The 15,564-nt window shown below is 41.6% G+C and overlaps 1 protein-coding gene across 8 annotated transcripts in view; it reads right to left on the bottom strand.

The window, feature by feature from the left end:
* The window catches only part of HERC2 (E3 ubiquitin-protein ligase HERC2), a 180,132-nt gene that overhangs the window by 71,697 nt on the left and 92,871 nt on the right, over nt 1-15,564 (bottom strand). For all 8 annotated transcript variants that reach the window (XM_055073822.2, XM_055073825.2, XM_055073824.2 and 5 more), the window contains 8 exons: nt 14,841-15,030; nt 10,567-10,749; nt 9,995-10,239; nt 8,381-8,531; nt 8,094-8,296; nt 6,867-7,085; nt 3,944-4,088; nt 2,104-2,411 (listed from right to left, as the gene is read on the bottom strand). In XM_055073822.2, coding sequence (XP_054929797.1) covers nt 2,104-2,411; nt 3,944-4,088; nt 6,867-7,085; nt 8,094-8,296; nt 8,381-8,531; nt 9,995-10,239; nt 10,567-10,749; nt 14,841-15,030 — 1,644 coding nt within the window. The remainder of the gene's footprint in view (nt 1-2,103; nt 2,412-3,943; nt 4,089-6,866; nt 7,086-8,093; nt 8,297-8,380; nt 8,532-9,994; nt 10,240-10,566; nt 10,750-14,840; nt 15,031-15,564) is intronic.

Below are 15,564 nucleotides of genomic sequence, written 5' to 3'. Positions count from 1 at the left end.
CACACCAACGTGACATAGCGTGTGCACACGCGCGCTCGTGCTATGTCGGACTACAGTCGAATCGGGCCATATTGAACTCGCAAAAAAACCCCTATCAGTTCGATATAGAGCATAATTCGATATAACCCTGCCAAATAATTGGATGTCATAATAGAACATACCATTTATAAAATCACTTTATTGATGAAACTACTGTAGCTTAGTTTCGCATCAAATAGTCCTGCATCTTCTTCTGCTTGGGCAATTTCGCTGCCTGCGACGAATGCACTTTTCCACATTGTCTAAGGAGTTGGAGCAGCTTCTATAGGTTCGATATATAGTCGGGTTCGACTGTATATAGGCGCCTTAACCGAGCAATTTTTTTTTCTGACTTTCTTTAGTTCAAAATTTGTATAATTCAAATTTTCATAGCATCCCCGCAGAATTTGAATTAACGAGCTTTTACTGTATCATTGACATGGCATGAAACCTCATATTTTATCGCTGACTCTCAAATTCAACGAAATGATTTTGTTTCTCATTCAAATTTGCTTTTTACGAATGCCCGAACATACAGAGAACTTTGCAGCCCCTTTCATGTAAGAAAAATCCATCGGCGACTGTGCTTGTTCGCATAAAGGATAACATTTCAATGTAACAAAATTTCTATACAATGATGCAAATTCCTGATTTTGCTAACTTTGTTATATCGAGGTTGAAGGGGGGAACGAGGCACTTCAAAAAGACTATTTCAATTTTTTAAACAATGTGACTGAAATTTGCCCTGTTAATGTATTTCTACCAGCTAATTTAAAAAATGCAAGTTTGTCGTTTTTATAATAAATATTTTTTATAATATCGAAAACAGTATGTTATTTGTTTGGAGCCTAATTAGCTAATTAACAGCAACTTGCACGGTATCGTACAGCACACGGAATCGATTGTGAATGTTCATAGTGTGTCGTAAGCTATAAATCATTCTTCTAGGCCATTTTGAAGCGAAGTTATAGGTTGTCAAGCTTAGTCATAAAAAAATGCCCACCTTGATAATCGAAAATGGGCATTTTTTATTACTTAAGTTTGACAACTGATAACTTTGCTTCAACATGGCCTAAAACAACGATGTATAGCTTACGACACACTATGAAAACATGAACACTCACAATTGATTTCCTGTGCTGTATGTTACCGTGCAAGTTGCTGTTAATTAGCTAATTAGGCTTCAAACAAAGAACATAGTGCTTTAGATTTCATAAAAAAGATTTATCATAGAAAGAAAAATTTTAGTTTAGAAATCAGCTCATAAAAATTAATTAACTGTGCAAATTTCATTTAGGTTGTCGGAAAAATAAAGTTTTTTGAAGTGCCTCGTACCCCCTTAACTGCATAATAAACTGTAGCGTTCAGTTCACTAATCACACGCAGCACTTTTGCTTGACTGACCACAACCCACGTCAGTGTCGTTGTGCACCCTCCATAACGGTGGCGACCAACCAGGGCTACATTGAACCATCGGCAAAGGGTAACTGTCCTTGCCTCCCAGCCCCGGCTCATCTACGTACGTGATCGCTCAGTGCACTGGTATAATAAACTGTAGATCTACCAAAACAGTATGCAGGACCCTCTATTTGATTTAGCCCTGACTGAATGTACGAATCTAGCCACGTTGTTGCCGTATGAATGTTAGGCTAAAGGGATGATGCTTCAGCTGGGATTCTTATTTACTTTTCAACCTCTGTATTTGAATCCAAATGTCCTAGCAACAAGTCTATATCATCAGCATGGAGCTCACAAAAATTCTGCGCGACTGATTCTGATTTATTATCACATCTTTTCCTTACTAAACTTCCGACAAAACCCCACAAAATTCTCTGTTGTGCCATTCATGCTAAGGTAGCTGTTCCACATTGTCAAAGCTTCCTACGAGGCTGGTTTGTGTGAAGTCTTAGAAGTGTGCTCTCAATGCTACATTAAAGATGATGGAAGACTAGCAGATATTACCATGAGTATGAAGTGCCCTGTAGTCATGCTCATATCCATTGGTGTTCCACCTTGTTTAAAGTAGCAGTGCTAGCATTTTTTCTTCTCTCAGTTTCTGATCTTCTCTGACATGCATCAACTAACCTCAAGCTCCTGCCTCCCAAAGACAGGCCTCAAAGGTGATGGCTGTGTTGCTGTGGCCATAACCTGCTCAATAAGGGTGATGGGAGAATGCATCTCAGCTGTGACATCATCTTCAGCACTAGGTGCTGCTGTTGCTGCTGTTGCGGCTGCCTGGTGTTGGTGCTGCAGCTGTGGCTGCTGCTCTGTGGGCACATTCTGAAGCAAGACCTGCCTCAGCACCAGCTGCTGCGAGGTCAGCACTTGAGTGGCACAGATCATGCCCAACAACAGGTTCTGCTGAACAAGCAGGGGCACATTCACACCTGATGCTGTGAGGAAGAAACACGAACACATACATGAAGTCAAAGTGGCCAATGAGGCAAGTTGCATCATACTGACAATAAAAACGACATGAGCAATGAAATGAAGGACAGAATAACACAGGGCACAGGTGGCGAGTAATTGGCAAGCTGTTGTTTTTCCTTGTTGGTATGAACATGTACTTTGCATTGCCTATTTTACTTTCACTTACTCATACTTTTGAAGCTCTGTGTAACAGAGTCATATTAAAAAAAATCTTTGCTATTTTTTATGTTCAGGCTTCAATGTTCCAGCAGTTCAAAAATCTCCACAGTCACCTAGAACACTTCCTAGATAGGCTTAGTAAGTAGGAGTGTATGAATACCAAATAGTAGATTTAGAATTGAATATCAAATTGAATAATAAAAAGAAAGCCGTATATCAAATCGAATATCAAATATCAGAAAATTTATCACAATCTTTAAAGCTCACAAATCTTGGGCAAGTAAACACGGTGCTGCAGATTCTTGGGAGTCTGTTAGCACTGCATAACAAAAATGTAGCAAGCTATCAGTAACTTAGGTACATAGAAATCATGATAAAGATACAGTATGGTCTACCCTTACTAAAGGTAACTCCAAATTAGTGTGCCAGCACTGATTACAGCTCCGCTCTAATGTATCAAAGTCTGGAAAATATTTTATTATCAGTAGAATGTTGAATAGAATCAAACACTTCTTTCCCTATGAAGCTAAAGAATTAGTGATGTTATGTTGTGCACAATACCAATGAGCATCTCAGTTTAATAATGGACCTGTGTTTTATGCCAATCTTTTAGTGCATAGAACATGTTGCTTTCCAGTTTTCCTCCAAATTACAGGAAAGCTTTCCTGTCAATCTTTAGGGCAGGTAGGTTATTTCAAGGCTAGTCTATATGACAGGCTAAACCGCAGACTGCTCATCATGCGACTTAATCACCACTCCACACATAGCCATCATTGGGGCTGGGCAGGTTGACCACAGTTGGCGCTGATGGTAAGGAGCAGGTGCCTTTTCATCGTCGAGTTCGGCATCACTGCAAACTGTCAAAGGCTCTGAAATCGGAAAGGCTACAGCTAATTTGCATGAGGCTTTCATCTTTCGTTGCTTACAATACAGTAACAGAATTTAGCACTCCAACAGCAATACATGAAGCTGTACTGATGTTTTTATTGATGTGATGTATGCTGCAGCGACCACTGGTGGTAACAAAACTACCAGTCCCAATGGTGGTAACAAAAGCAAGAAAAGGGTGTTTCTTGGCTTCACTCAAGACAGCAAAAAGGGGCAACAACACAAAATGTATATCTGGTGCACATTTAGAATGGTGTCATCTACAATAGGGAAGTCAATTTTATGTTAGAGGAAAACCACTTTCATTCAAGAATTGAAATGCAGACCATAGGGTACTTTGATTTGTTCGATAACTAAACTTAGAACAGATTTAGGCTGAATATATAATGTTGTCTTTGCTCAGCCTGAAGTGGAAAATGCCACAAGTTAATAATACTTGTCAATATACCTTCGCCAGTAGTGGGAAACTGGTGCAGGAGATCAGTGGTTAGCTTGGGCAAGACAGTGACTGCTCGACTGAGAAGAGTGGACCACGTGGTAAGCATGCCGTCATTCAGAGGTAGTTTCTGCAGCTGGAAGAGATTTTCCTCGGCCTGCAAAGAGAAGGGCATTATTGTACAAGCAGCTGAAACACAATGGTGGTCAGATTTGTGCTACCAATGCTCCAGTACAAGCGTTGTGCAATTCACTTATGACATCGCATCAAATGACATACAATACCTGAGAAATTAGCTTTTTCAACATCTATATGTGGTATAATATATGTCACCTACTATTTGCGGTAGTTTATATTTATATTGTAAGTGCTCCAATTGATACCGGTGCGCACATTTCTGTGATAAGCGACCAGCTTTGCAGACAGCTCGCTAATGTCCTGACACCTGCGGGACCCTGTGCTGTACGAGTTGCTGATGGAAGAACCAAGGTAAATATAACTGGTAGCGAAGCTTCCATAGAAGCCTATACGTTCAAAACATGGCGGTTTATCGGAGGTTCATGGGGCTTAGCGCCATCTGTGTGACGAGGGAACACTTCTGGCAGAAGAAAAAATAATGTGATGCCATATTCGTTAAGAACAAAATGCCCTTGATGGGTGTTTCGAGCTCTCAGCGTGGAAAGTAATGCAGGAACAGGTCAGCCTTACGGGTTTCAAAATTGCACCCCCTGCACAGAACATACTTTCTTTCATAGGCCGACGAAAGCTTTAGGGGTGGAGTGCTGGTCAAGGCCTATTGTCAGATGCCAAGCCCGTTGGCCCATGCAGTCACACGAACACAACTAAAGTAAACAATTATTTGGAGGTTGTAACTCACTACTTTTGACTGAACATGTTAAGAAATGATGAAGCCACCTGTGTCCCCAAGTTCACACAAACGTGGACAAGCTAAACAGCACAATGTCTGAAGGGGGCATACTGTAACATGTGAACTTTATACGAGTGCGCATTTCTGCACACTTCAAGAGCGGCATTGAATTTCAAGTGATAGCGGAATCAACGCCCCATGATGGGCACTGAAGAAAGGTATTTATTGATAATCATAAACTAGAGTTTTTTTCTTTACTTGTCATGCATATACAAAATTGATTTGGAAATTTATTTTCATTGAATTAATCTAACTGTGTCTTGCTTTAATTAAAAAAATGCTCTTTTCTTGCCCAATGTTTGTTCCCTCCAAACATAGTCGAGCTTCAATCGCTGCTCCTATAACCACTCTTGCTAATGTCAGTCACAATTTATTCTGAACCGCTTTTCACCCGAAGCTTCGCGACCTATTTGGATAGATCTTGGAAGAACACTGGCCACAATAGGAATGTGTCAAGAAGACGACGCGTCACAGACAAGTCCACAGCAGGCCAGTCAGTGAAGCGTCGTCTTTGCCCCAAGCTTGTGCTCTTCTTCTTGAATGTTGTGCAGAGAAGTGTAACACTATAACGATGCAGTAAGTTAATGTAGACGGATGCAGCCATGAAATACTCGTTATTATACATTGCATGCAGTGTCATGAGAAATAATAGGCATAAAGTGAAATAAAATAACAAATATATTCCAAACAAATCAGGGTGTCTAACACTTTTTTGTCTGCTCAATGCATTTTCCAATCAAATTAGTTTATAGATGTCCTGCAGTCCAAACTGCTGTGCTTCGTATAAATGCTCTAAGTAGTTGCAGCATAAATGCTCTAAGCACTGCAGGTCATGCTTAACACATATTTCTTCCATAACAAATATTTTCATTTTAAGCACTAACATTATGGCTTTATTAGTGAAAGACTAAATTATACGATGCAGCTTTTGGAAATTCTGGACAGTAAGCTCTCTATGTGTAGTATACAAGTTGCATGTTATTGTCAAAGGTAACGAAAATATGCCTTATTAAAAAGCACATCTGTTTAATGCCGTGCCTTATGAAAGTGCTGTATATAAATACAGCTTCTGATTTAGTTAGTCCATAACATATAACAATAACAATAATTATAACAATAAGAATATTGTACTTCAGGAAATTCAGTGGAGCTAAATGCTCAATACTCAATATATGGTAAGCACTCAATATGTGGTAAGCAATGTTAATAAGCGTATTGAACATTGCATTGCAACACTAGAAAGTAATGCAAGCTTAGAAGCTGTACATATAACAGGTTAACCTCGAATGCTGTAAATGACTGTGCAACTTTCATGTTTTCAGATTTGGCAGGTCAATCCATGTCCTATGGGCACCAAAGTGTTAAAACAGCTTCAAATGCATTTTGGTCCCACATAAACAAAGACCGAAGTGTTTTTATTAATCATATATAGAGAAATATTTATTTCTACCTTACAGCTGTCAAGCCACCCATCACGTTAGGTGAAGAATTTTTATCGTATACAACAAAAATCTTGCACAGGGTTTTACATTATAAACAAATAAACTATGTTTAAAAATAAAAATAAACACAGTTCTTATTTTGCTTCCATGTGACCTAAAAAGAAGGCTGGTTGACTAATATATTGAGATGGAATTGCGTCTGTCCTTCAACACAGTGTAATAAAATATATTTCCCGAATCACATGAACTCATATATGCTTGCTGGGAACAAACATTTATATACAATTTATGCAGGCACATTAAGGTTAAATTATTAAGCTCTTAACTCACCGCATAACTTAGTATGATAAAATTTATGACAGAAGTACGTTACAGTCTATTATTTTGCAAGTTTACAAGCTTTTTTTCTTTCTTTGCAGCACAAACAGCACATCCTTCCATAATTTTCGCAACCTGAAAAGTCTTTTCCAACCTGTCTGCTGACTACATGTTCAGCATCAGGGATAACTGTCAGCAACTGACAACATATGGAGGCCCAAAAGTAGAGCTCTAAATAATGACTCACAGGAGCCAGCTGGTCCAGGGAGTGCTTGACCAGACTGTTTCGCGTGTGGCAGTGCACAAGTAGCTTGCCCCGCAGTGATATGCCAGCTACAGTCCCTTTGTCGTGTGGGTGCTCAATAAAGTTGATGGTGCCTCCAAGGCGCACTCGACGGTCCACACCTCCAAGCACTGTCAGGGCAGCAAGGGAGCTGGACTTCTCCAGGAGAAGAGCATCTGCAGTCTGGTGAAACAAAGGTGGAAGGGTCGAGCACAACATATTGAGGGGGTATAGTACTTCTCATGTTATTTCTGTGCAGCCAAGAGTACAAATTGACAAGTTTTGAATTACAAAATACACCCAGAATAATGCTCTGTCTAACAAAGCTAATTAGAGGCACTAAATGCCCAGTCTAGCATATCGCAGCTACACTGTCGTCGGGCAATTCCATATGACATGCTGCATATCTTACAGCAAACGGAACACACACGCACCCCCAGGTCTTGGAAATTGGCCTTGCTGGCCCATACTGGCTTAAAAAAATCTGGCTTAATAATTTGCCTGCAGTGGTATTGTGCAGAGGGCTGCTTACCTTTTTCACGACTGTGCACAACATGACATCACCAGCCGTTAGCTCCGGAAGTCAATAACCTTAACATTACAAATAACTAAACACAACTACTGCACTTTTGCATGTATAATTGGCTCCTACACATAACCATCACCCCAATTTCACTTTCCTAAGAAAGAAAACAAAACTACGAGCATGACTCGTCTGACCAACTGCAAATCCTGGAACTGCTGTTGCCACAAAGCAACAACCAAGAAACAATATATACACATATATGTTTTTACAATCTTGAAGCCCGATCAAGCTTCACAAAGAAGCACATTCATGAGAAAGTTTTGCCTCTAGGAGTGGCTTCAAGACAACAACAAGCACATTGCTGTGAATGCACACATAAACACAAAATTCCAGTTTCACGATCCCCCCCCCCCCCCCACCCAGTTTTGTGTTATATTTATCTTATTATTGGCACAAACTGCACATGTAAAAATAAGGCAATGCCACAAGCTATCACATCGCTTAAGCTCCCATAAACGTGCAAGTCTTTTTTTTTTTTTTTTTACCGCTATCTGAGCATATGCATTGCATCTGTTTGACACAATCGTTGTCAGTCGCATTTGCTGCCCTCAGAATAATGGAAATTACCTGCACAGCATGCACCCTCTGTAAGCACACGGACATACCTCGGCAGCAGTAGGTGTACTGGTGCTTTCAGTAAAAATGTTCTTCAAGTCCAGCTGCAGATGCTTGTTGATTGGCTCATTCCAGGTTGACACGGCGTGCAGCTCACGGAGAAGCGAGATGCACTCTTCGGCAACTGTGCTTGTATGAGAGGCTGTGAGAAGAACCCGGGCACGGGCACTCTTCTTGCCCTTCCACGAGAGATCTAGAAAATGATGACAAACACATGCAAACAAGCAAAATTAGAGAAATGTTTAAACAATTAACGGCCACTGTAGCATGTACTAACCTGTAGCATGTAATGTTGGGTCGTAACTGCAGGAAACCAGGACTTTGCCAAGAAGGGCAAACAATGCTTGCACAAAAGAAAACCTCAACTTGCTGTAGTCATCAGACGTCCAAGAGAGAAGTAGTGTTCTTAGAACCCGAAGAGCTTGAATCTAGAACATGAAATATTGTAACACTGTTATAATCACATATGCAAAGGCCTTCTGTATTAGTGTGGAAACTTTGGACAGTAATAGAGAAAGAGCAAAAGACAGGTCAGAAAGAAGTGGACTGCACAGGTATTGCAAGTACTGTTGTTCTCCATCTAGCAAATGCACTTATGTCTATTGTACTCTATCATTTTACCAAAGCTCTTCCAAGTGAAATTGAATTTCTTGCTTCAAACCTTCGACATTGTTTGGATTTCTAGGCACTCATGAAAAAAAAAAAGACAAACACAAATATTTTAATTAAACCCTCCATTTCCTATTAAATTCAAAGCTGTAGACACAGCAAATAGTCAAGCATTTTCAAAATTTAATCATTTTAGAAGCCCACTGCTGCAACTCATTGTTAAGTGTACAAACTATTTTTCAAGATTTCAGTAAACCTTGACAAGGTTGAGCCATATGAAATAAAGGCTGTTCATTACATCAACCGTTGTACTATATATGCAATGCTGCGGTTTTAGACTGGACAGGGTGAGTTTTGGCAGGGTAGGGAAGCATGGATAGTATAAGTGTTTATACAGTCCCCGAGCGATTTTCGAACATGCTTCATCATATGGCCACCATTCTGGTGCCAGCAGTTGCCCCATATACATAAAATACAAGGGCGACCAAAATTTTAAGCGTGCCCTTCGATAATTCAAACTTCGCCTGCATGACCATGTGCAAATTCAGCCACAGAGACAAGCAGAAGGAGCTATGTTTTCGTTTCAGTATGCTGCTGGCGCATCCGTTAAACTGAAAATAGCCTAGTTGATCCAATAGTCGATGACTGTGCCCAAATCACAGGACAAGGCAAGCTAAGTCAACTGTTAAGTAGTAAAGGTTGCATTTTTGGTTCGTCCAATTTGTTGTGCACATCCGGTGCTTATTCCTTTACGTGTTAAATAGCAACATGCTCTCGGGTGACTTCGTTGTCTGCTGTTATAGATTTTTGTTGGTTGTGATCATCAGACAGCTTCATATTGTGCCAACTCCACCCTCGTTATCGTTATCAGGGCCAGTGAGAGTGGCGATAAGGCAGGGGAAGTGTTAGACACCGAGTGTTTCAAATAAACCTGCAATCATTATTCGGCTGCTGGAATGATGTCAAAATCTGTTGCCAAATGATTGAGATTTGGCACATGAATTGACCATACTTTTGTCTATCTATAGTGACAGCACTGTTGAAGTATGCACTGACAAGGTCACACACAAGCATATGTCTGTGCAGCAATGCGTTGACAAGCTTTTTTGGTCGCTTGCAGAATAAAGACATTTATTTTATGAAGAATACATTATTTCGGACTTCTAAATACTAAGACTTTTATATGGAACACATCCAAGTCCAAATTCCCAGTCAGCGATTGTACATATGAATAAATGAATAAACGAAAAACATCAATCAATCAATCCTCCTGCTGCAGTACCTGTGTAGGTAGCACCGATGGGATGGCTAGTGGGAGTTCACTGGGAGGCCTACTACAGGGTCCAGAAGCCACGTTCAGAAGTAGAGTGACCCATGGTGGAGAGCTGAGAGCCTGGCAAAGGGCTGGGGTGGCGCACACCCCACGCAAAAAACCTAGGGTGGCCCACTCATGGTGCTGTTCCACAAGCATCCATTGAGGCGCACTTGAAACTACCACTGAGGAGGATGACGACGAGTGAACCACACCTATAAAAGAAGGCACTGATCTGTGTCCATCCCTTATTAGCATGCCAAGCACAACCAAGCAGTTTGACAGCGCGTTAAATGAAGCACAGAAAGGATGACCAACTTCAACTTTTTATGCGAATGGCACTGCATAATTTGCATTGTTGACATAACAAACAGGGTTACATGACACTCAAAAAGCTTGAGTTCAGAGACTTCAGACTGTTCCAGAAACCACACTACTAGATTTACAGCTGTGGACATTAATGGTTTAACCATAGTAAATTTCATAATGCTTCTCACACTTCCTTTTAATTACCAAAGTTCGCTAGTGGCCGGGGCACTTACCATGACTGCCACGCTGACCTGAAGCAATAATGGATCTGAGGAGCCCAGACATGACTGCAATGGCTTTGGGGTGAACAGAGCTGGAGTGGAGGCCCAGCGACACACACAAAGCTCGAAGAAGTGTGTAGCAGCCCTGCTGGAGCAACACCGATGGGTGCTGTGCCGCTGGTACTGTGGTTGTGGCTGGAAGAATGGCAATGATGGGACTCAGGCAACAAGATAGGCCAGTGCTGCAACTTGATAAGTGGCAGTAAAGAACCCCAATATTCTATGTATGGCTAAAGCAAATGCTCCAGAAAAGAAAACATTAAAACACCCATTAAGTGCATATTTCTATGAGTTGACAGCCATAGAAAATTTGCATTGCGAGACTACCAACAACTAAATAAGCTCAGATTCTTTCCCCACTTATGTCCATTCGGGCATCAAATAAATTCAATCGTTACATTGAAAGGACTAAACACTAACCAAAACTTGTTATGGGACTTCGGTGCAAACTAAAATATGGAGCTTTATACTGATAGAGTATAACACAACATTGGCAGTTCAACAAAGGATTCTACTCTTAAATAGGCATGTAACCACAACAGCGGTAGCCCTTGATGCAAGGTGGACTGTAGAAGTGCTTTTGCACTTGTACATGCTGTCATTCAGCAAGTGCCATCGCAGTTCAGCTTCCTGGTGTTTTGTGGTCTCTTTGTGAGAGACAAGATGCCACCAATTTGTTCTGCCATGAACGAATTTCAGCAGTGCCAGAGGAACACTTTTGCACACTCGTGCAAAAGTATTCTTTCGTTTTTTAATATACATGGCTTAGATAGAAAAGAGGCAAAGCATAAAGTGTAGTTCAAAAAGTTGTTACAAAAGTGCACATCAGTTATTGTAAAAATTATTGAACAGTTCTAAAGGCATAAGCCACACAATGATTACTTGAAACGTAGGAGTGGCACTCATTCTAGCTTATCTCTTATGAGAGTATGCAAACACTACTGAACACAATGCTGTTTACAGCATAAGACAACATATATATATTTATATATATATATATATAATATCGAGACTGACCAAGTTGTCCGGCGCTGTTTATTCCCAAAAAAGGCAACGCCCCAGCTCATGCGCGAAGAAGAACAGGGAAGATGATGATGGCTATGTACAAATGAAAACGACGAAGTATGTTAATAGTGCTTACAAAATATATATATATATACAGGGTGTCCCAGCTAACTTTAGCCAGAGTTAAAAAATATGCCGATGCATTCTGAGGCGACGCAACCAAATGCATGTTGCTGACTATTGTATGGAGTAAGTCACACAATTCTTTGCATACTGCTTAACTGGATAATTAGTCAAAATTATATTTACCAACTTCGAAAGCAATGAAGTTAGGTAAAAAAATTCCAATTAGAAAGTTGTAGAGCACTTTGCAAAACATCCGCTGAGACAGTTTCTAACTTTCTATTAGGCATTAGTGTTTTTCTGCTTACTGGAAATGCCTGCGAAATAAAAAATAAATACCATGTGACATGCCCGCTTGCGCGCCGCGATTTCAGCACTCCCAAATGCTCTGTGTACAAACGAACATAGCATTTAGCTGGGTGTAGTGCCACTGTGCCTGCTTATCGCTATCACGAACCACCGCGAGAGAAGTCCATCGGTGGTGTAAACCAACACCTGCGTCACTGCCCTGTTGCCTTTTAAGCAGCAGCACACTCTGCTAGATGCTATGTTTGTTTGTATGAGAAATGTTTGGGAGCACTGCAATCATGACGCGCAAGTGGGCATGTTACATGCTATTTTCTCATATTTCGCGGGCATTTGCAGTAAGCGGAAAAACACTAATACCTAATAGATAGAACATTAAGAACTGTTTAATCGGACATATGGCAAAGCGCTCTACAACTTTCTCATTGAAATTTTTTGCCTAACTTTACTGCTTCAGAAGTTCGTTAATTAATCTTGACTAATTATGCAATTAAGCAGAATAAAAAATAGTGTGGCTTACTCCATACAATACTCAGCAACATGCATTTGGTTGCACTGCCTTAGAGTGCATTGGTATATTTTTAAACTCTGGCTAAAATTAGATGGGACACCCTGTATAAATGCAAACATGACCAGAGATTAAAAAAAATTTATGGTGTTTTTCGTGCTGCCAATGAGGTATTGTGCCCTGTGGATGGTAAGCTTTCTGTTGCATTAAATATCGGCTCTTAGCCTATTTAATGTGGAGAACACTGACATGCTCAATGTGCTCATACTTACCAATTTGTAAGAAATCATCAGTTACATATGTACACTCTATGTTCTGCAACTTTTGTTCTGTTGGTTATGAGAGTAAGAGCAACGTGCGCACATATACAGTCGCCGACCGTTTATTCGGAACTCACAGGGACTGTGGAAATGTCCGAATAAACAGGTGTCCGAAAAAGCAGATTAAGAAAAAAAAAGAAAAAAGAAATCCTTTATTTCCACGCACTTATTCGGGCTCGGCAGTAGGCTTGAAGAAATCGTGAATGCGCCATTGCACGCTGTTCCGTTTACGCGCAATCAAATAAGCCTGAATCTCGGAGAGGGTCGTATGGTCACAATAGGTGGCTGAAAGCACAGTCACTGCTCGTGCACATTCCACATGCGACGGCAGTGTAGCACATGGTGCGTCATCTTCCGACTCGGAGTCATCGTCTGGCGGTGCAGCAGAAACCTGACGAATGATCTCGCCGTCATCGAGTTCTGCGCATGTCAGTACAGCAGCGCGAGCACCTGTGAAACTGTCAAATGAGACGGTGTCCAGAACCACTGCACAGGTCTTGGCAGAACACTTTCGGCATCAGTAGGGTGCACATTGGAAGGCGACAAATCCTAGACTCCCGGCACCCACTTGCCGGCATTCCCCAGCAAAGTCTGCGCGGGCACTGTCGGTGCCATTAGACACTTTACGCTATGTTTCCGTATGCCATGTTGCATCACCACAACCTCGACACAGCACACAAAGCAAACATCACCACGCCGTCACGCCGATACCAGTCGCACAAATGAAAAATGTGGCGTACTCAAAGCGTCGTGCACGAAGAAACAAACAAATCAGCTGCTGGATTGTCTTGACATGGCTTACTAAGCTGAGACCGGAACTGCTGTAGCCACGAACCAGGCAGAAATGATGATGATGAGCGGGGATTTGCAGTAACGCCACTTCGTGGGGCAGAAAGGAGGCTCGGTTCAAAACAAAAATGGCGTTCGGCAAATCGAACCATGCACTGGTCAGAGTCGGTGCGTGGTGCTTTCGATCGAGTTGGCTCAAGGAGTGTCCGAAAAATAAGACGAGAGGTTGCAAGGTGTCCGAACTTTCGGCAGATGTTACACATTATGGTCTATGGGGAGAATGACGGTGCAGCGAAGCAGACTGAATAATCGAGCATGTCCGAATTTTTGGAGTCCGAAAAATCAGTCAGCGACTGTAGTTAATCCTTGCTGAGTAACCAGATTTCCAAGAATAGATCTTAAGAAAAAAAAATCACGCAGATCCCACGCACTGTGGGAATGAGTGTAAGCAAAGGTTTGATGTGCCAGCAAGACAAACATGCACCAGATTTTGGCGATGAACACATCCGATAGCTTACCTGCAATATTCATTGGCCGCAGTGGCATATTTTGCAGAGCAAAGGCAAGTTTTATAAACGGGCAATATTCTCAAGTGATCACTTTTGATGATCCTATCACTTTCACGAGTTAGCATTTACGGCCCCAGACGCATCAAAGTAGACAGCTGATAGCATTCCTGGCAGTGTGCGATGATAGCCACAGCACAAGAAATGCCGTCAGCTGAAACTGCACAGTACGCTCATCATGAGCAAAAATGCGATGTGATGGCAAAAGCCTGTGCCACTGCTGATGCGAGGGCACCTACACAAACAACATGGCGCGGTGAAGTAGCATGGCATGTCTGCACAGCAGCAAAATGTCCACGATACTGAAGATGCAAGCGGTGGGTTCTGCTGTCCGTAATGCGTAGAGGGCAACAATCATGTGGTGGTGTTGCAGGGAGCCAAGCTTCGCATGATGTGATTGAACTCTCCATTCTCATTGGTGGAAGCGCACACGGCATCACAAGGCGAGAAGTTCTTGTAGCTAGAGTAGCGACAGCTTTTACTCGGCCAGACATACGACGATGACCATCATGACAATGACATGCCAAATCGCAGAGTGATTTGCAGGAAAGCTCTGCTTTAAAAAGAAATTGACAAAACACTAGATATCCACTTTCAGCAAAAACGTACCATCCTCATCTTCTGAATCTGAACTTGATTCTACTTCAGGCTGCGGAGGAAGTTCAGCCAACTTGAGATCATATTTTCCTTCCTTGCCCATGCGATAAGAATTGGTGGAGCCATTGTCCCACTGCACTCGAATCCAGCCATCTTCACCGAGTTCACCAATCACACGGCCTTCTCCAGGAGGAGGCCCATCCTATGGGGGGGCAAAAAATGTGCATCAGCAAACTTCTGTAAATGTTACAGTGCGCATTGCACTGCACATGATTCGCATATAGATTAGGGGTGTGTGAATACAAGATATTTGATTTCGACAAATAAAAAAAAAAGCCGAATACCGAATCGAATATCAAGCATCAGAAAACTTTTCACAAAATTTAATGGTTACAAATGTTGGGAAAGAAAATACGGTGCTGCAATTGCTCTGAAGTTTCCTAACATTTCATAACGAGAATGCAGCAAGCTATCAGTAACATAGGTTCATAGATATAAGATATCCAATACGGTCTAATCTTTAATATTAAAGAGAACACCACCATTAGTATGCCAGCAATGATTACAGCTCAGTTCTAGTTCTAGTACATAAAGGTCTGAAAAATATTTTTAACAGCGCTTTCCTAAGTCGAACCAGAGGGCGCACCAAGGGTAGGAGCGGGGCCCTGCTGGGATGGGAGCGGACCAATCAGAGCGCGCGCTAAGAGATGGAGGAGGAGAGGGAGGAGGAGAGGGG

The sequence above is a fragment of the Dermacentor andersoni genome, chromosome 4, assembly GCF_023375885.2.
Source record: "Dermacentor andersoni chromosome 4, qqDerAnde1_hic_scaffold, whole genome shotgun sequence".
NCBI classification, from domain to species: Eukaryota; Metazoa; Arthropoda; class Arachnida; order Ixodida; family Ixodidae; genus Dermacentor; species Dermacentor andersoni.
The sequence above is the reverse complement of the archived record's forward strand: the minus strand, read 5'-3'. Positions and strand labels throughout refer to the sequence as shown.